Genomic DNA, 20,475 nt, shown 5'->3' with positions numbered 1-20,475 from the left:
CGGAAGCTGATGGCGCGGTGACGGTCCCAGCGCTGCTGGTGAGTGTCCCTCCACCTCGATTTAACCTGCGCTTCGCAGTCCCTCTGCGCCTTCTTAAAATCCCGGCACCGCTTCCTCCACCCCAAATAAACTCAGACGTCTCCGTGAGAGTCCCGGGGTCCCTTCCCTTTGGTTTATAATCATCTGAGGCTGGTTTTGTGCCCGGTATTTTTGCTTTCGGGCCATGTCCTTCCGCTCCGCTTTTCTGCTTATTACCCTTTACTGGCCTTTCTGCGTGCCCCTCGCGATGTGAGGTCCTCATCTGTAGCGTGGACTCACGTCTCTCTGGTCCTGCAAGCCTCGCTGTTCTCGGCCCCTGGAGGGCAGCGCCGGTCGCCTCAGTTCAGGCGAGGTGCGTCCTCTCCCTGGTCCTGGGGTTCTGCAGACCCCACTTTTGTCCTAATTCGTCCCCGTCCTTGTCCTCCGTTCTGTCCCCCAGGCCTGCTCTTCGCAGCCACCGCTTCCCCGACCCCATCTTGTGGGGGGAGGTGACTTGTCCCTGTCATGTGACATCCAGTGTTCTTCAGTCCCGAATTCCACCCCACTGGAAAATATGCTCTTCAGCGAGGCGGGCATCGTATTCCATCTGCCTCCCTTTAAATGTGTGGAAAAGGGGGATCAGGAGAAAGAGAGACAGGGAGCAACTAGAACAATCGGGAGGGAAAAAGGAAGAATGGGAGAAAACCGTGAAAAGGTGTCAAAGCAGAGGATGGCTGAGGGATTTGCAAAGAGATAGTAAGAGTGAAAGAAACAGTCAAGAAAGTAGCAGGGAGAGAAAAGCAGGTAGAGAAATTTAGAGAAAATCTCGATCTCCCGGAGAGATAAAAAAACAGCAAAATAGGGAGAGGGGCAGCAAAAGAGGAGGAGGCCCTTCAGACAGAGAGTGGGAGGAGAGGATAAATGATTTGGAGCCATGGCAGACAGACGACGTGGTGTTGGGACATCATGAGGGGGCGGCCGGTTATAAGGGGAGCAGAGAGAGAACCACAGCATGGAGAAAGCCTAGGGACCTGGGGTGCCAGAGAGTGGGGACAAAGGAGTGTAATGGGGAAGAGGGAAATTAACAAGGAGAACAGAGAGGGAGCAAAGATGGGGTAAGAAAGAGACAGGAATATATGGAGATTGGGGACAGTTAAAAGAATGGGGAGAAGGAAGTAAAAGAGGTCATATAAATTACAAGAATGGGGCAGAACAGATATAAGAGAAGGAATAGAGAGAATCAGGGGAGACAGAGGAGGAGAAGAAAAGGGAGTAAAAGAAGGAGCAGAAACCCAGGGGGAAAATAGAAAACAGCCAACCAACCAAAGAGCCAGGTAGAGAGAGAAGGAGAGGAGGAGAGAGATATACAGGATGAGGGAGGAAAACAGTAGTGAAGGGGGAACCTTGGTCCAGATGAGTGGTGAGTTAATTGGATATTGATGATTCAGTTGTGGTATCTTGATTACTGTCTTTATAATCTAACATATAAAATTTGTTTAAGTTCTACAGATCAGAATGAGGATTGCTGAACTCTTGTTTATAAGGCACGTGCATGTTGTAATTCCTGGCGTCAGAGGCTACTTTCTGTTTGCAATCCCTATTCAGCCTGAGCCCAGAGACTTAACTCATTTAGTTGTGGGTCACCCTGTTCCTTTTTCCCGGGATGGGGTAGGGTATGGGGGAGTGTATGAGAGAGAAGGAAAAACCAAAGTGTTTTTCCTACTCTGACACTCACTATAACAATGAACATTCAACACAGACTATCTCATCTCTCATCATCAAAATAAGATCAACTTGTGCTTCACAGAGAGATAAGGGGGGCTGTGCTCTGCATTAGGTTTGGTCAAGGCCAGGTCTGTGCCTTGTAGGGGAGCTCAGTCCAGCCCAGCTCCCCACTGCTGCAAGATATATGTGGACTTCACCAAGAGGGGAGTGAGTTCTGAAGAAAGGGGTCAAAAACTCACTTGTTGGTCTTCGTGTAGGAGTTTATTGTCCAAGCATTCTCCCCAGTGCAGCAGGCAGCAGAGGACCATCTTCAACATAGTGAGGTCTCCCTGTGCATGTGGTTGGGGCACAGGAAGTGGGTTTATTGATTCTAATAGTTAAATAGCATATTTTCAACTTTCAGGATTGACTTTTAAAGACTCATGTCATGTGAGGACAAAGACTGGAAGAGGCAGAAGAGGAAAGAAAAGGAGTCAGGAATGCCTCTTACTCAGGTAAAGTGATATTCTCAGTGGATTGTTTTGTGTCCATGCTTTCCGACATGGCATTGGAGTTGCTGATCTTCTCTGACTCTGAAGTTTCCTGCCTGACATGTTTGCTCACACTCACCCATGCCTTCCCTCAGTCCCTCTCATCTCCTCTTAAATTCCATTGCACTGTGACCCAGTGACATGAACTTATGAGTAGGCTCCATTGGGCATGGTCCTGGGAGGAAATTCACTTCCAGGGCATAGATCTGTGATAGCTATGTGCCCTGTGGTGTCAGTGCTGTTGGGCAGCGGGGAGTCTTTAGGGCCACATCTGGATGCACCGTCAGCTCTCTGTAGACCAGGGTTAGAGAAGCTACACATGGAGGTCACATATTAATGTGCACAACTACCTGATAAATTCTGGGAAAGGAAATCAATAAGAAGAAATGTTTTGTGTCTGATTTTGTAATACATTGGAAACTAAGCTAGAGAATCAGTGTGTCTCTAACATAAACTCTTTTTTTTTTTTAAATTGAATCACCGTTGATTATACATATTTTGGGGATTCAGCGTTGACATATGTTGATCAAATCAATATTACTAGTCTATATATTGTTACAAATTGTACTTTTTATGCCCCTTGTCCAATCTCTCCCTGTTCCTCCCTCCCTCCCCCTTCCCACCACTGATAACCCTAGATTTCTTCTCTCCCTCTGAAAGAATAATATTTACTGTGTTGATTTGTTGTCTAGATGATCCATCCAATGCTGAGAGGTGTGTTCAGGTCCCCCAATATTATCATAGAGCAGATGCTTCTTCTGTCACTCTGAAATGGGCTTTGTGGAGAGAGACATCCTCTTCTTTATCTCTGCTGGTGACTCTCCTTGTGTCAGTGCACTCCAGTGGCTGGTGGACCATCTGAGTGGTGGTTGTGATGTCTAGTCATATTCACAACAGCCGTGGTTACTGTGATGGCTGTTGTGGGCCACTCACATGGAGGTGATGTTTTTGGCATGCTCCTTGGCGCTGACAGTGTGCCTGGTTGTGGGCAGGAGTCTGTCTCCAGCTCCAGCCTCAGGTCCCTTGGTGGGCCCTGAGGTGCTGGTGGTGCATCTGGGCGAGAACTAATTTTTTGTCCTTTGCTTACTTCTAAAATGGGGGAACTTCCTGTGGGAACCAGTACTTGAGGTGTGTGGTTGAGCTAAATTGCTGCTTTGCTGTTGTTTCCTTAAAGAAGGCTTTTTGTTCAGCTCAGGGTTTAATGGTTGACCTTATAGGTACTTCCAGCTCTCCAGAGACCAGTGCACTTGGGTTGTGTAGAAACTCTGATCTGTGCCTGAGTCTTTTCATCAAACTGCACCCCATGCAATTCTATATTCCTGATCAGTCACCTCTGAGTGGGTCTGTGCTGATTGGGTGTTGGATCGGCTGACCTTGCTGGGTCCCAGTGTTCTCCTGGTGGGCCTGTCTCCTCAACCAACCATGCTCCAAACACTTCCCATGGGACAGGCCCTGCACCAATCCCTTGCGATGACTCACTGGCCTCTGAATGGCTCCTTTTTTTCAGTTGTTCTGGCTCCTTGCTCCTGCGTGGGTCCACGGGAGCCCTATTAGTAGTCTTGCTGTCCTGGGGGCCACCAAGGCCCTGTTCTCCCCAGCTGCCTCCAAGCAACTCCATTTGAAGGGCACAGCTGTGTCTTCTACCAGCTCCTGCTCCATGCGCTCAGCAGCTCCAGCCTTAAAGTGGCTGCAGCCCCAAACACTTGAAGCAATTTTTTCTTTCTCTCATCATAGCTTCTCCCACCTTCATGAACTCTGTAGGTCTCTCCTCCTCTTCCCCTGAGCTCTAGCGGCCCCAGCTTGGCTGTGGTTAACATTTTTTTAGTTGTAAATTGGTTGATTTGTGGGAGAGAGCGATGCTGGGGATTATCTATTCCACTATCTTGACTGGAACTCTAAAATAAACTCTTAATGACTTGGATTTGAAAGGAAGGTTCAGACACAGTCATCAGTGATAGAGGATGTTGTATTATATAAACAATTTTATCATATTACATCAGCCTGAAGTTCTTTTTTTTTTTTTGGTATTTTTTAATTGTTTATTTATTTAGAGAAACTATCTCTTAGCCCACATATTCATTTTCTTAGTTCAGGAACACGGGTCAGTGACAAACTTCTATGAAACTAAATCCAAAGAAATTCTTTGCATTTGAAAATCACTTTGCACTCTGAAAGATACCAGCCTTCCTCATCTTCTCAAAATCTTTCATGGAATCATAATCTCTGTAGAAATCTGCATATGCTTTCTTTCTTGGTTCAGCCACAGCAAACTTATAGAAAACTGTAACCCCCAGGGATACAGCAAATGCTCCAACAACATGAAATCACAGATGCCTGGCCAGAAGGCCAATCATCCGAGGTTTCGTCAAAGCACCAGAAGCCATTGTAGTTATTGTGCTTCAACACCAACCAGCCTGAAGTTCTAACAGGAGGAGATTCATTAAACCACTCTCAGCACATCCATCCCATGGAGACTGCAGGGATTGTTATGCACCAGGTGTTAGGTGAAAATGGTTATAATTGAGCTCAGAGATAGGGGCAGAACACCTTTGACATTACAGAAGATGGAGCCATATTCTCATTCTGTTAATTATTATTATACATTGTATCTTTTAAAAAATTTTAAACATCACATTATGTATAAATTTGTTTTATAGTAAAAGTCCAAACAAACATGGAGTTGAGGCTCTAAGGTGTAAACCATCCCCTTTCCTGTCACGTCCTCCACCCTTCCTCATGTGTCAGTGACGAGCCACTGTTTTGTCAGTTTTGTGGCAAGAGGAGCACAAGTCCTGTACAAATGTATTTATTCATAGTTATGATATTTACAAAAAAATTCTTCAGTGAATGTTTTATTGTGATACATTTATCCTGCAATAGTGAAAATTTACATGTTCGCATGTTAGGAAAGATGAATAGTCTGCTCTTTGACATCCTCCTTGGAGCAGTCTGTAAACGAAGACCCATGGGCCTTTGACACTTTTTCTGTGACTTAAAGAATATTACAGTGGCTGCCTCTGAGCTTACCACCCTCACTACAGATGTCTGAGGGTTCCTCCAGGTTGACGAATTGAAAAAGTGATTGCTTCTTCTAAGATGGTGCATTTCCTAATTTGGTAGATTTGTCAATTTCATATTACATCAGCCTGAAGTTCTTTTTTTTTTTTTGGTATTTTTTAATTGTTTATTTATTTAGAGAAACTATCTCTTAGCCCACATATTCATTTTCTTAGTTCAGGAACACGGGTCAGTGACAAACTTCTATGAAACTAAATCCAAAGAAATTCTTTGCATTTGAAAATCACTTTGCACTCTGAAAGATACCAGCCTTCCTCATCTTCTCAAAATCTTTCATGGAATCATAATCTCTGTAGAAATCTGCATATGCTTTCTTTCTTGGTTCAGCCACAGCAAACTTATAGAAAACTGTAACCCCCAGGGATACAGCAAATGCTCCAACAACATGAAATCACAGATGCCTGGCCAGAAGGCCAATCATCCGAGGTTTCGTCAAAGCACCAGAAGCCATTGTAGTTATTGTGCTTCAACACCAACCAGCCTGAAGTTCTAACAGGAGGAGATTCATTAAACCACTCTCAGCACATCCATCCCATGGAGACTGCAGGGATTGTTATGCACCAGGTGTTAGGTGAAAATGGTTATAATTGAGCTCAGAGATAGGGGCAGAACACCTTTGACATTACAGAAGATGGAGCCATATTCTCATTCTGTTAATTATTATTATACATTGTATCTTTTAAAAAATTTTAAACATCACATTATGTATAAATTTGTTTTATAGTAAAAGTCCAAACAAACATGGAGTTGAGGCTCTAAGGTGTAAACCATCCCCTTTCCTGTCACGTCCTCCACCCTTCCTCATGTGTCAGTGACGAGCCACTGTTTTGTCAGTTTTGTGGCAAGAGGAGCACAAGTCCTGTACAAATGTATTTATTCATAGTTATGATATTTACAAAAAAATTCTTCAGTGAATGTTTTATTGTGATACATTTATCCTGCAATAGTGAAAATTTACATGTTCGCATGTTAGGAAAGATGAATAGTCTGCTCTTTGACATCCTCCTTGGAGCAGTCTGTAAATGAAGACCCATGGGCCTTTGACACTTTTTCTGTGACTTAAAGAATATTACAGTGGCTGCCTCTGAGCTTACCCCCCTCACTACAGATGTCTGAGGGTTCCTCCAGGTTGACGAATTGAAAAAGTGATTGCTTCTTCTAGGATGGTGCATTTCCTAATTTGGTAGATTTGTCAATTTTCCATTCCTGCCCCCAGCTTCAAAGGAACCCTGTCCCACCAACAACATGTGAGATTTCATTTAAACAAAACTTGCTGCTATGTTCTTTTTATATATTGAGAATCTGGGGAAAATGATAACCCTTTGTATTTCCGTTTTCCAATTTGTGAGTTTGAGTAGGTTTCATTACTTTGTATGAACATGTACGTATAAAATGGGTTTTCATACTTTGCACACTTTTCTTTCCATGAATTTTAGGAGCTATTTTATATTCTGCTGTTTAATTATTTATATATGACCTATTGTCATTTTTTAGGTTATACATTTTTTTAGTGTGAAAAATAAATCTTTTTTACATATCCCTTGTCTTTTGTAGTGTGCATGTTTGTTTTGTCTTGGTTTGGAAGGCCTTGCTTAGGGCATTGGTACAAAATGGTACGTTTCATTTGGATCTAATGTTTTATAGTTTAAAATAGTTTAAACTATAAATATTTTTATAGTTTAAAAGTTTTTTTTAACAATTGGAATTATGTATTTAATATTTGCATGGCCTTAAATTTGCTCTACACTGTCACGTTAATGAATTAATAGTAAGAATAATAATGTATTATGGGAACCCAGGTGTGTGTGCGTATATAGTGACCTTTTATGCAGTTCCATTTTGTTATTCTTGAACTTGTTTCAACTTTTCTCAGTTTGGTAACAACACTGTCACGTTAATGAATTAATAGTAAGAATAATAATGTATTATGGGAACCCAGGTGTGTATGCGTATATAGTGACCTTTTATGCAGTTCCTTTTTGTTATCCTTGAACTCGTTTCAACTTTCCTCAGTTTGGTAACGTACTATCAATTTACTTTTGATGCGTGTCTATTACTTAACTGTTTGATTCTTTAGGTTCAATTTTAATTCCAATACAAATGAGTTCAGGTGCTTGCTTTGACATTTTTAGCTCTCTGGCCTGAGGTGAGAATTTTTAGGGCCTCTGAGACACAGTTGTTGTCTCCCCAGTAAAATGGGAACAGATCTTTCCGTCATGGGCTGTTATGGTGTTATGAGTAAGTACATGTCAAGCATTTAGAATAGTGTTTAGCACATGGGAAGTGTTCAGAAGCCTCAGTTATTGCTGTGGCTAACATCATCACAGTTTTTAGATTCTGACCTTTCTTTCTATAAAGCCACCGTGGACTTTGTCATCTCTGAAGACATCCACTCCTGCTGTAGCTCATCTGGACACTGGACATCACTTGGTGTGTTGGACATAATATTTAATATTTTTATAAAGATAACCCTGTGTTGACTTTCTATTTATATATTTTTTGTATTGTCCACAAAACTGAGACATCCACATTGACTGAGAGGATATCGTAGACTTTTGTAGAAAAATATAGTAAAACAGAATTAAAGAGATGTAACTTGCTCAAAAATGCCTTAACGTGTGTGGATGTAGGAAAAACAGACCCAGTTTCTCCTACTATACTCTCACAACACAGAAGGCTCTGTGATCCCAGATGTGTGGAGTTTTTCTCCACACACCAAGCAAACAGTTCTGCAGGGGACACCAGCTGAGTGTCCTCAAATTTAATTTAAATCTGTCACTATCTACCTGGAGATAGCATCAGATCTCATAGGTTGAGGGCCCAGTCCCACAAGAGTGCCCTCACGTTGGATGCCAGTTGCAAGCACAGGTTGTGGCCTGTGCTTCTCACTGACCTGCTATAAATTGTGGATTCCCACGACCCCTTCCTCGTATTTGATTAATTTGCTAGAACAACTCACTCAACTCAGGGAAACACTTTATGTTTTCCCCCTTCATTATAAAGGATATTACAAAGGATATAGATGAACAACCAGATGGAAGCCATGCATTGGGCAAGGTATGGGGAAAGGCACAGAGCTTCTGTGTCCTCTCTGGGTGCACCACCCTCTAGGGACCTCCAGCTACTTGTTCACTTATTTGGAAGGTCCTCTGAACCCTGTCCTTTTAGTTTTTTACGAAGCTTTATTACGTGGTCATGACTGATTACATTACTGGTGATTAACTGAACCTTTAGCCCCTTCTCACGCTTAAGTTAGGGGTGGGTCTGAAAGTCCCAACTCTCTAATTCTGCCTTGGTTTTTCCAGTGACCAGGCTCCCATCCTAAGGGTATCTGGTGGTCTTCAGCCACCAGTTATCTCATTACAATAAAAAAAGATACTTATCACTCCAGAGATTCCAAGTGAGTTATATTGTAGGAAAGGGAGATGAAGACCAAAAAACAAATTTCACAATATCACAACATGGATATGCCAGCAGACTCTCTTCAGTCACATCTATCCTTACTGTTCTCTTTTCTTCTTATTTTATGTGAAGATTAGAACTCTTTCCATAGCACCTTGGTGAAATGTGTTTTTTATTTTAGGGGCAGTTGACATTCAGGGATGTGGCCATAGGATTTTCTTGGGAGGAGTGGAAATGCCTGGATCTTGCTCAGAGGGCTTTGTACAGGGACGTGATGTTGGAGAACTACAGGAATCTGGTCTTCCTGGGTGAGGATAACTTCCCTTTGCAAGACCGAATCTGCCTTTGTGTGTCTTTACATTTTCCTTTTTGAGTGTTTTGGGAGCCCCTGCATTGCTTGACTGAGATTGAAGCCCTGTTGACTCAGAAATGAAAAGCTTCATAATGTGGCATGTGGCCTTTAATTTTCACTTTTTTCAGATGCTCTGCTCCCTTTATGATACATCATTGAGTGGTTCTGGAGCTTACATATGCATAAAACCTTATGACAGACTTTTAAAATATCTAATTTTCTGTTTTCTATTTCTGTGCTTTGATTCAGTGGTTCTTGCAAGAAGCTTAGATATCTGCATATTATGGTGTTCCCTAAGCATTTAGAAGGAAATATTCAGTGGATGAATTTCTGAGATATGTTTTGAGATCCATCTATAATGTCCTTTGTCCTCAGGTAAATTCAGGGCTGGGATTCTGGAAAAGCCACAACATTTTACATTTATTTCTTTTTATAAGCAGGAATCTGTAGTTTTGATCTGAGTATTATCTCCATGTTGGAGCAAGGGAAAGAACCCTGGACTGTGGAGAGCCAAGTGACAACAGCAAGAAAACCAAATGGACGAGAATGGATCAAAGGTGTGAATACAGGTGAGAGCTCAGATGGGCAGAGAGGAAGCCGCATCATTAAACTGTGTTGGGAAACTCTGCAAGTGGGAGATTTCTCTTGGAAAACAACAGTTTGTTTCCTGTGAACTCTGAAAGAAAATTTTTCTTTTCCCCCATTTTTCACTGTGTTCCACAGAGGTGTAAAAGTTTATTCACTTGCCTTGCAGTGGTGCTGCAGCTCAGAGACAAATGCAAAGTCTTTTTCATGATTAAAGTCTTTTTTATGGTCAGTGATTCTCCTTGTCTACAATCTTTATCTTTGTATACTAAATTAATTTTCAAGTATCTCAAGTTGTCTAGCTTCTGTGAACTCTTTGGTTCCTTGACTCTCAGTGGCAGTGGGAGGGGTGTTTCAGAAAGATCTCTTTTCCCCATGGTGTCTCCTTTCTGTGCTAGATTCCATCTCATGCTCAGTTCTCAGTCCATATAGATCAGAGCTCAAGTGTCTATAGTTGTGACAACTGGACTTGCCCATATTCCCTTGTGTTTCATATGATTGGAAAACCTAGTTAGGAGATGAGAAACACTGGCTACTTTTTCTTTGCATCTGGGGCCCAGGAAACCTTATGGAGCTGTCTCAAGCTGTCTTTGCCTGCTGAGGTCTCTCAGTTATTTCTTCTGTTCTGTTTTTGTCATACTTCATGGGCGTGTTTGGCAGGAGAGTAGATTGGATCTTTTGAGATTGTTACTCATCAGAACCATAAAAACAATGGACAGAAAGGTCACCTCTTTGATCCCCTGTCGTTTGTGGATCAGGCCCTTACTGTAGGATCTATGAGCAGAGCACAGAGTCCCACCTCAAAATCCTAAAATATTTGACCCCCATATGTTGTATTTTTCTCTCTCCCTGCTCTTACTACTTTGTGAATGTAAAAAACCTTGGCTTTTTCTGATTTCATATTCTCTAATGTTTGTGTGATTTGGCCTCAGAAATTTGGTTTTGATATTCACATTCCTAGGGACTGACATGTCATCTTATTTGTCTACTGTGATAAGCCACCTTCAGGATATGGATAACTTCTTGTGCACTCCCTTATGGAATGGGTTTACTGGGTAACAGAAAATTCATGAAGGAGAACACTTTGACTAACGTGTTTGAATATCATCCTGCTACACATAGAGATGCCCCTCGAAGCCACTGAGTAGAGTTGTCAACATGTCCTAGGATACTGAGGTAGAAAGTATCAGGAGAGCTTGACTGAAAAACGTTTTTAGATACACACATAGAGATGCCCCTCGAAGCCACTGAGTAGAGTTGTCAACATGTCCTAGGATACTGAGATAGAAAGTATCAGGAGAGCTTGACTGAAAAACGTTTTTAGATATAGTTCTAGTTTTTGAGAAGTGTCACAAAAGTCTCTCTCAAGGTGCTGTGACAGTGTTGATCACATACGCTAATGATCATCTTCTTTGAGCCAGCAATCAGTGGTGTAGGAATTTCTCCTAGGGAGAACATTGTTGAAGTTCACAATGTCACATGTTTGAGGTGCTTGGCTGAACTATTGTTCATGCCACATTTCTTATCCCTTTTGTGTGCCATTATTTATTATTTAAACCTTTGTTTAACAACAAACCTCTGTTCAAGCCTTTGTTCAATTTGTTGTACATTCAGTGTATAACAAGTAATGGTTTTGACACATCTTGAGAGAGCTTACGAAGTTGAATGATATCTCTGTATTTTAATTCTACTGTCATTTGTTTAGGCCACTGCTACTTTTATCTTGTACATATTTATGAATTATAAATGAATTTGCTTTTTAAGTTTAATTAACAGTTCCACATTTTTTGAGGATGCTCTTAGTATTCTTTGTTTTATATCTGTAGTGTGTGGGACTGTTCTATCAGGGAATGGCTATTGATTTGTATATTTTAGAATATTTCCTTCTTTAGTATAGAGGGGATGGCTCAGCAGGACTTTTTCTAAAACCTACACAAATTCTAGAACTTTTTGGAGAGTCTATTATTATTTTTACTTATGTTTCAACTGAGTTAATACCTATCATTAAAGTACACTTTTATCAATTAAATTCATTACAGTTTTCAAATCGAGAATTTTTGATGCCTTGAGAATACACTATTTTGCTTTATTAAGATACTGTCTTAATTCTAGAAATACCATTGAATTGACTTTCCTTAATTTGTTATTTGGCCATTTCTTTTTCTATAGTATGTTTTTAGCTTTGTAAACGTAACTTACTCAGTTTTGTTTAAATTTCACTGAGTTTTTGTGTCTTGGAAAAAATGCTGTGTTCTGATGATTTTCCTTGTCTACATTGTTTATGTCCATCTTGGTGTACTAAATTTATTTTTAAATATTTCATTGTGTGTTACAGGAAACTTAGCCCACTTCTTGCATTTCATGTACTTCTTCTCCATTGTTGTTTATAATACCTATATTTGTAGTGTAATGTCTGAAATTCTGGAAATTCTCTTCATGAGTTAACACATGCAGTCTATTGTGTTTCCTGTCTTTCTTTCCATCTGAATTTCTGTAACGTTCACCTGCTCCCTGTGAACCCACCTCCTGGTGCTGGCCTGTTGTTCTCTGGCTCTATTTGCTGCTTACATTGCTGACGAGCTCCTCCATGGGTCTCCACACCACTGCCAGGAAATGTGTCTGCACTTTGCTGCCACTAATAGTGCCCTTCAGTACAAGCCATCCCCACTGTGGTCATTTACATATATTCTCTCTGTACGGTTACTTGTGTTCTCCTGGTGATATTTATGTAGTCAAATATTAATATTGGATGAGTGCACATTAATTTTCATTCATTCCTACTAACAACTATATGTCTTATATATACAGTAGTATTATCCCTGACCTTACATTCCTCTTTTTATTTTGTCAAGTAACTTCTATAATATTTTATATTGTATGAACTTAGCAGAGTTAAAATATACCATATTTTTCTTTTGGTTTGAATTTAGGTTTAATTGATTACCATGATCATTTAATCTCACTTTCTCCCCCTATTTTCCTCTCTTCCTAGCCCCTGGCAAGTACCACTCTAATTTTTGTTTATGTGAATTTCACTATTTTAAATACTTCTTTTAAATGGAATCATACAGTATTTGTCTCTTTATAACTGATTTATTCATTTAGCGTAGTGTCCTCCAGATTCATCCATGTTGTGGCATATGACAGGATTTTTACCTGTTTTAAGGCTGAATAATGTTCCAGTATGTGTGTGTACCACATTTTGTTTATCTGTTCATCTGTGATGGATTCCTGATTTGCTTCCCCCTCTTGGCTATTTTGAATAATGCTGCAATGAACATGAGTTTACAAATATATCTTCCAGATTTTGTCTTCAGTACTTTTAGATATAATATACTCAGAAGTGAAATTGTTGGTTCATATGGTAATTTAATTTTGAACTGAGGAAATATCATGTTATCTTTCGTAGTGGCCATACCTTTTTATATTCCCACCAACAAGGCGAAAGCCTCCCATTTCTCTACATCTTCACCACCACGCTTATTTTTTGTTCCTTTAGGGAGTACACATCCTAATGGGTGTGACGTGACATCTGACTGTATTTTTATTTGTATTTTCTTTTGATTAATGATATTTTGCATCTTTTTGTGTGCTTATTAGTCATTTGTATATCATCTCTGCAAAAATATGTATTCAGTCCCTTTGCCCATTTTTTAAACAGGTTATTTATGTTGTTGACTTGTAGGAGTTTTTTGTATATTCTAGAAATTCACCTTTTATCAGATACATGTTTTGCAAATATTTTCTTCCTCTCCATAGGTTTTCTTTTTACTCTGTTGATTGTTTCCTTTGCTGCACAATATTTTTAAATTTTGATGTAGTCCATTTTATTTATTTTTACTTTTATTGCCTGTGCAAATACTGTGTGATGTAAACCTGTTTTCACTTCATCACGGTACCTCCCTTTTAAATCTCTTCCATTTTGCCCATGCCCGTAATTTAATGTCTGTAGTTAAGGTTGCATCAGTATTATGCTCCTTGTTAAATGACTTATTCTTTTCTTCCAGTGTCAGAATTTTAACTGCCTTATTGCAGTTACATTCCCACAGATTTGCGCGCACAAAATTTGCTCCCACATTTCCATTACTCCCTGCCGTGCTTTTACTGATCTTCCATCTTGGCCTTTCCTCACATAGTACTTTGATGTGGATGGACTATAATGTTACTTCCTAGCATATTAATTTTGTATGCCTAAACACCCCAATTTCCACAGGACACTACTTTCACTGTAATGCAAGACCCCTATTCATGCACTGGACAACTTTTTAGGGCACTGCTTAAATCAGTATGTGGAGGGGATGATGACACAGATATCATTATCCATGAGAAATGGCTGCGTAACACTGTTGGCCACACACCTTAGTGCTTGTATGTCCCTTGAAGTATTTCTTTTTATGCTTGTTGTATATGCTGTGACCTATTATTGCCTATACTTCCTGAGTGAGCAGCCCTGCTTAAGAACATCTGATTGGGTGTTAATATCCAAAATGTAGAAGAAGCTGAAGCAACTCAATAATATGAAAACAAAACAAATAACCTGATTAAAAAATGGGCAAAGGACCTCAATAGACATTCTTTGAAAGATGACTTACAAGTGGCCAACAGATAGATGGAATGAGATATCGCACACCTGCAAGAATGGCTATTATCGAAAAGGTAAAGGATAAGAGTTGGGCAGGATGTGAAGAAAAGGGAAGCCTTGTACACCATTTGTGGAAATGTAAATTAGTACAGCCATTATGGAAAACTGCATGGAGGTTCTTCAAAAAACTAAAAATAGAATTATCATATGATCCAGCAATTACACTTCTAGGTGTATCTCCAAAGGATTTGAAATCATTTTGTCTAAGAGATATCTGTACTCCATGTTCATTGCAACATTATTCACACTAGCCTAATTAGTTATGTAGTCACCCTGTTTTCCATCACAGATGAATGAATAAAGAAAATGTGGTGTATACACAGAATAGAATTCTAGTCTTCCTTCAAAAGAAGGAAGTTGAGTATGCGGAACCTGGATGAAGCAACATTTAACACGGATGAATTTCTCTAAGTGAAATAAGCCAAACACAGAAATACAATTATTACATGTTCTCACTTATATGTGGAATTTAAACCAATTGAATTTCTAGAAGCAGAAAGTAGAATAATGGTTATCAGAGGCTGGGAAGTAGGTGGAATAGGGAGATGTTGGTCAGTACAAAGTTTCAATTAAATAGTTGGTGTAAATGATACGTTTTTTAGGTGATGTATATGGTAATAAACTTTATTTCATTATTCTACACTGTGTACATATATTGTGACATCACTTTGTTTCCCATAAATATATACAATTATACTTTGTCAGTACATAATACAATTTTTCACAAAATCATATTCCAGTTCTTGTATTGTGTGCTGGTTCTGAAGTAGAAATCCTTTCCTTTTTTTTTAAGAGGAAATTATTTACAATTCCACAGGCCATAACTTTTTGTAAATGTGATTACTAATTCTTTGCCTGCACATTTTATCATGGGTTACTAGAATGTTTTATTAATTAATTTTCATCATATTTTACAGATAATGGTTTTCCAGTATGCATTATGCAATGTAACTGTCATGAGCCACTTTTTAATGTTGCAAAATACTTGGTCTGTGCTGGTATAGATTGTTTTATAACAGGTATTTAGAAAAATATTATCTTTTATGACACTGTTTATTAAATTGTTCTTATTTTCCTGGTGCTGTTGCTTTCTAATTTAAAATTGGTGCTTCTTTAATAATTCATCACATAATTTTCTGTAGGTTATTTTCCATTACACTATATCATATTGTTCTTTAGCATTTATTTGTACATAATAAATCAGCTATAAATGTTTTTTCTCCTCACTTATAAGAAAGCCATGTTTTTTGCCAATTGGTGTGTGCCTTGAGGTCACAGTGGAAAAATCCTCCTACTTTCAGGACTAACATAGCTTTGACAAATGTGCTTCGACCATAGGTTGTTTGAAACTAGGCTTCCCTACTATTAACTTGAATTGCATGTACTCACCTTTTCTTTTTTAAAGAATCCTATTTCTGTTGTGTTCCTAAAAATTGAATTTTATGGCTCTGAAGTTTCATTAAGTCTGTTCAATATAAGTGTAACTTTTGGTGTAATATTATGTTTTTCAATGTGAAATATTTATTTATGTACTGTAATTAATTGGAAAATGATGGTTCTTTATATCTTGTAGATATCTCTCCTAATTGTATAATCAAGGAATTACCACCAAAAGGGAACAGCAATACCAAAGTGTTACACACAGTGATGTTGGAAAGACATGAAAGCCATGACATCAAAGACTTTTCTTTCAGGGAAGACCAGAAAAATATACATAACTTTGAGTGTCAGTGGAGAGATTATGAAAGAAATTACAAGGAAGTTTCTATGACCCAGAAAGAAAGTCTCACTGGTAGAAGAAAACATGATAGAAAGCATGCAGGAAACAGGATTAATATAACTCAGCTTGGAGTTAGCTTTCAGTCACCTCTGCCTGAAGAGCTATTTCAATGTGAAAGGAAAATTTATGAATGTAATCAAGTTGAGAAATCTATGAAAAATGATGTTCTCATTTCACCACTTCAACAAATTTGTTCTAGTGTCAGAACTCACATTTCTAAAAAATATGGGGATAATTTTATACATTCTTCAAATAGTTGGGAAAAATCTTACAAGTGTAATGAATGTGGCAAGGTCTTCACTCAACCTTCATGCCTTTTAAGTCATCAGAGAATTCATTCTGGAGAGAAACCTTACAAGTATCATGAGTGTGGGAAATCCTTTAGTTTGCATTCAAATCTAACTACCCATCAGGTAATCCATACTGGAAGGAAAATTTATAAATGTAATGAATGTGGCAAGGTCTTCACTCAGCCTTCAAGTCTTGCAGCTCATCAGAGAATTCATTCTGGAGAAAGACCTTACAAGTGTTATGAGTGTGGGAAAGCCTTTCGTACATATTCAAACCTAACTACCCATCAGTTAATCCATACTGGAGAGAAACCGTACAAATGTAATGAATGTGGCAAGGTCTTCACTCAAAATTCACATCTTGTAACTCATCGGAGAGTTCATACTGGAGAGAAACCTTACAAGTGTACTGAGTGTGGGAAAGCCTTTACTGTGCGTTCAAACCTAACGATGCATCAGGCGATTCACACTGGAGAAAAACCTTACAAATGTAATGAGTGTGGCAAGGTCTTTAGTCACCCTTCAAGCCTTGCAAGTCATCGGCGCATTCATACTGGAAAGAAACCTTATAAGTGTAATGAGTGTGGCAAAGCCTTTACTATTAGTTCAAACTTAACTACCCATCGGGCAATCCATACTGGGGAAAAACCTTACAAATGTGGGGAATGTGGCAAGGTCTTCACTCAAAAGTCACATCTTGCAACTCATCGTAGAATTCATACTGGAGAGAAACCTTACAAGTGTAATGAGTGTGAGAAAGCCTTCAGTGCTCGTTCAAACCTAACTACCCATCAGGCTATACATACTGGAGAAAAACCTTACAAATGTAATGAGTGTGGTAAAGTCTTCACTCAGAATTCATACCTTGCAAGTCATCAGGCAACTCATACTGGTGAGAAACCTTATAAGTGTATTGAATGTGGCAAGGTCTTCACTCAAAATTCACACCTTACGAGGCATTGGAGAATTCATACTGGAGCAAAACCTTATAAGTGTAATGAGTGCGGCAAGGCCTTTAGAATTCGTTCAAACCTAACTGCTCATCAGGTAATCCATACTGGAGAAAAACCTTACAAATGTAATGAATGTGGTAAGTTCTTCAGTCAGCTTTCAAGCCTTGCTAGTCATCGTAGAATTCATACTGGAGAGAAACCTTACAAGTGTAATGAGTGTGGCAAAGCCTTTACTATTAGTTCAAATCTAACTACCCATCAAGCAATTCATACTGGAGAGAAACCTTACAAGTGTAGTGAATGTGGCAAAGTCTTCACTCAAAATTCACACCTTGCAAATCATCGTAGAATTCATACTGGAGAGAAGCCTTACAAGTGTAATGAGTGTGGCAAAGCCTTTAGTGTGCATTCAAGCCTAACTACCCATCAGGCAATCCATACAGGAGAAAAACCTTACAAATGCAATGAATGTGGCAAAGTCTTTACTCAAAATTCACACCTTGCAAATCATCGTAGAATTCATACTGAAGAGAAGCCTTACAAGTGTAATGAGTGTGGCAAAGCCTTTAGAGTGCATTCAAGCCTAACTACCCATCAGGTAATCCATACTGGAAAGAAACCTTACAAATGTAAAGTGTGTGGCAAGGCCTTCAGTCAAATTTCAAACCTTTCAGGTCATCACAGAATTCATACTGGAGAAGAACCTTACAAATGAGTGTGACAAAGTCTTCAGTCACAGTTTATTCCTTGCACAACATCAGAGAATTAATTCTTGAGAGAATCTGCAAATGCATTGACTAGCAGAGTCCTCATGAGTTAAAGCGTTAACAGACATCAGAGAGTTTATACTGAAGAGACATCATCTAAGTGTAATGTATGGCAGAGGCTTAATTCAGGCCTCACAACTCACTAGACATCAAATTATACATTTTTGACGAAACCACACAAATGTGATGTGCATCCTGAGGCTATTACTCAAGTTCCATATCTGTAGGAGAATTTATAGGAAGAATAATTCATTCTTTCATTCTCCAAGCTTAACCTTTGTTATTATGTACTGCTGGCTAATTAGAAGTTAAAATATATTAACTTATAACACAATATACTTGTATATCAAAAGTGCAAAGATGTTTGGAAACTTAAAATTCTTTTCAAATTATAAAATATTTTGTTCACTTATTTGAAGTTTCTTCAAAAGGCTACTGTATTATTTACTCATGTGACTTTCAACCCATAGTTAATCTTAAACCTTCTTCACAGGCCTTTCATTGTGTTCTCCGAGAAAAAATTAAGGAAAAAAAAAAAATAATGTTCACTTACTTTATAGGGTGAGGATCATTTCTATACAAGTTCCTGGAAGAAGTACTCTGCCTTCTAAAAAATAAATATTGTTTGAATTAGAGAGCATTTAAGAGGGGCAGAAAATAATGTAAAACCGTCAGTTGTGCGTATTTGTGTTCAGGCTGCCTTTCTCCTGACAGAAGGGCTCTGTGAGTTATAGAAAAGAAATGTACCGACTCAACATGAAGTACAGTAGGCCAAGACCTTAGGAGACTGGGATTTTTATGAGAAGAGAGGGATATATTATTAGGGAATGTTTATGTGGTAGGAGTAATTCAGAGGAAATGGTGGCCATTTTCTCTATCAAATGGCAATAGCTGCCATATAACAAAGGTTGATGAAAAATTATTTTTATTTTTGAAATTGAAGAGAAAAGAGTTATCAGGGTGGAGAGTTTAATGAAAAACACCAGAATAGCATGTTCTTGAGTAGGATTCACACTTAACTGCTGACATTACATTTTGCTACAGTTTCATTCATAATTATCATAAATCTCATGTTTTAATTAATAAAATTTAATGTTTTTTTCTTAACTGTGAGTGAGCACATTCTTTGTACCAACATAGTTTTATCCCATCTCAGTGATATACTTCATAACAGACAATAAGAATGTACCGTTAGGTTCTTACGGTTGAAGGACCTGGAACAATTTTTTCTTCTCAGTGGAATCAAACAGTAACTTGGGAGCCTATATTCATACTTTGCACTTCTCTCTGCACTCTGCCTTAGGGTACTTATGTGGGTATAACAAAAATTTTTTAGAAGTGCAATTTCAGACTCTTACACTCTAAAACATGCATTACTGTTGATGAATATACACTATTTCTACATGCCTCTTGTGTGTGCCAAATAAGACCTGTGACATGCATCATGATTTACACGCTGAGAAAATACAAATATAGGAAGACTATAAAAAATATTACAAAGTAAAAGTGTAGGGAATAAGAATAAAAATAACACCATCTCTTTTTTTGTCCTTGGAGTTTTCAGTGACAATTTGAAAAGGTTAATGTTCATGAATTTCCTTTTCAGGAACATGCAGAATGAGAATTTTGTTTTATTCTGGTAGATAAACTAGAAACTTCATATATTCACCTTTGTAACATTATCTGGTAATTCGAATTTGTGACCACTCCACTGAAAGTGAATTAAACTCCACTTAATGTTTGGTGTGGATATACTGAAGTATAATGAGAATGTTTACTACATAATCAATCTTCCTGGGGAAAGCAGGGTAGACTTCTCAAGCTGGTCCAAATGTGGCTCGAGTGTGTAAGAAAAGTGGCTGGCTTCATTGTATGGTTGTTAAAGGGCAGGGTTGTCATGGGAGTTTCTATGTGTGGGGTTTGAACTTCCAGTTGGTGCCAAAGAAGGGAGCACACAGGTACTATTATCAGCTCGAACAGATGGGCAAAATGGGAAGGAGGACTGCAGAGCTGTAAAAGGTGTTAGTAGTCAGACATCGTGAGGTCTGACTCTTTAGTACAACACTGCACATTTACTCCTGAAACTCCTGACTTCTTGGTTGGGGAAGACTCCAGTTTTATTCTTGGTAACAGCTTATGACATTCCTTTTCCTGCTGCACACGTAGGTCCCATCACACAATATGATTGTTGAAAATGTTTGTGAAATACTGTTTTAGTTAAATTGCCTAAGCTATTTTATACTAATTCAATGTAAATTAATGTATGTAAAAGTTTATTACATTAGGGCCAGCCCGGTGGCGCACTGCTGTAGTGTGCCGCTTGGGAAGTGCGGCGGCGCTCCCACCGAGGGTT

At 38.9% G+C, this 20,475-nt stretch overlaps 1 protein-coding gene across 2 annotated transcripts; it reads left to right on the top strand.

The window, feature by feature from the left end:
• The first annotated feature begins 1 nt into the window (after nucleotide 1).
• Nucleotides 2-19,229, top strand: LOC103609698 (zinc finger protein 665-like). Of its 2 annotated transcripts, XM_008593997.1 has the most exons (5): nucleotides 2-38; nucleotides 2,147-2,237; nucleotides 8,935-9,061; nucleotides 9,546-9,674; nucleotides 15,906-19,229. In XM_008593997.1, exons 2-5 carry the CDS (start codon nucleotides 2,166-2,168, stop codon nucleotides 18,068-18,070), a joined length of 2,493 nt encoding a protein of 830 aa, XP_008592219.1. In that variant the 5' UTR covers nucleotides 2-38; nucleotides 2,147-2,165; the 3' UTR covers nucleotides 18,071-19,229. The 2 variants fall into 2 exon arrangements, with proteins under 2 accessions (XP_008592219.1, XP_008592220.1); XM_008593998.1 differs by lacking the exons at nucleotides 2-38; nucleotides 2,147-2,237 and adding an exon at nucleotides 7,703-7,781.
• The last annotated feature ends 1,246 nt before the right edge of the window (nucleotides 19,230-20,475 follow it).

This window comes from Galeopterus variegatus, unplaced genomic scaffold (assembly GCF_000696425.1).
Source record: "Galeopterus variegatus unplaced genomic scaffold, G_variegatus-3.0.2 Scaffold9958, whole genome shotgun sequence".
Lineage (NCBI taxonomy): Eukaryota > Metazoa > Chordata > Mammalia > Dermoptera > Cynocephalidae > Galeopterus > Galeopterus variegatus.
This window is presented reverse-complemented; position numbering and strand designations above follow the sequence as displayed.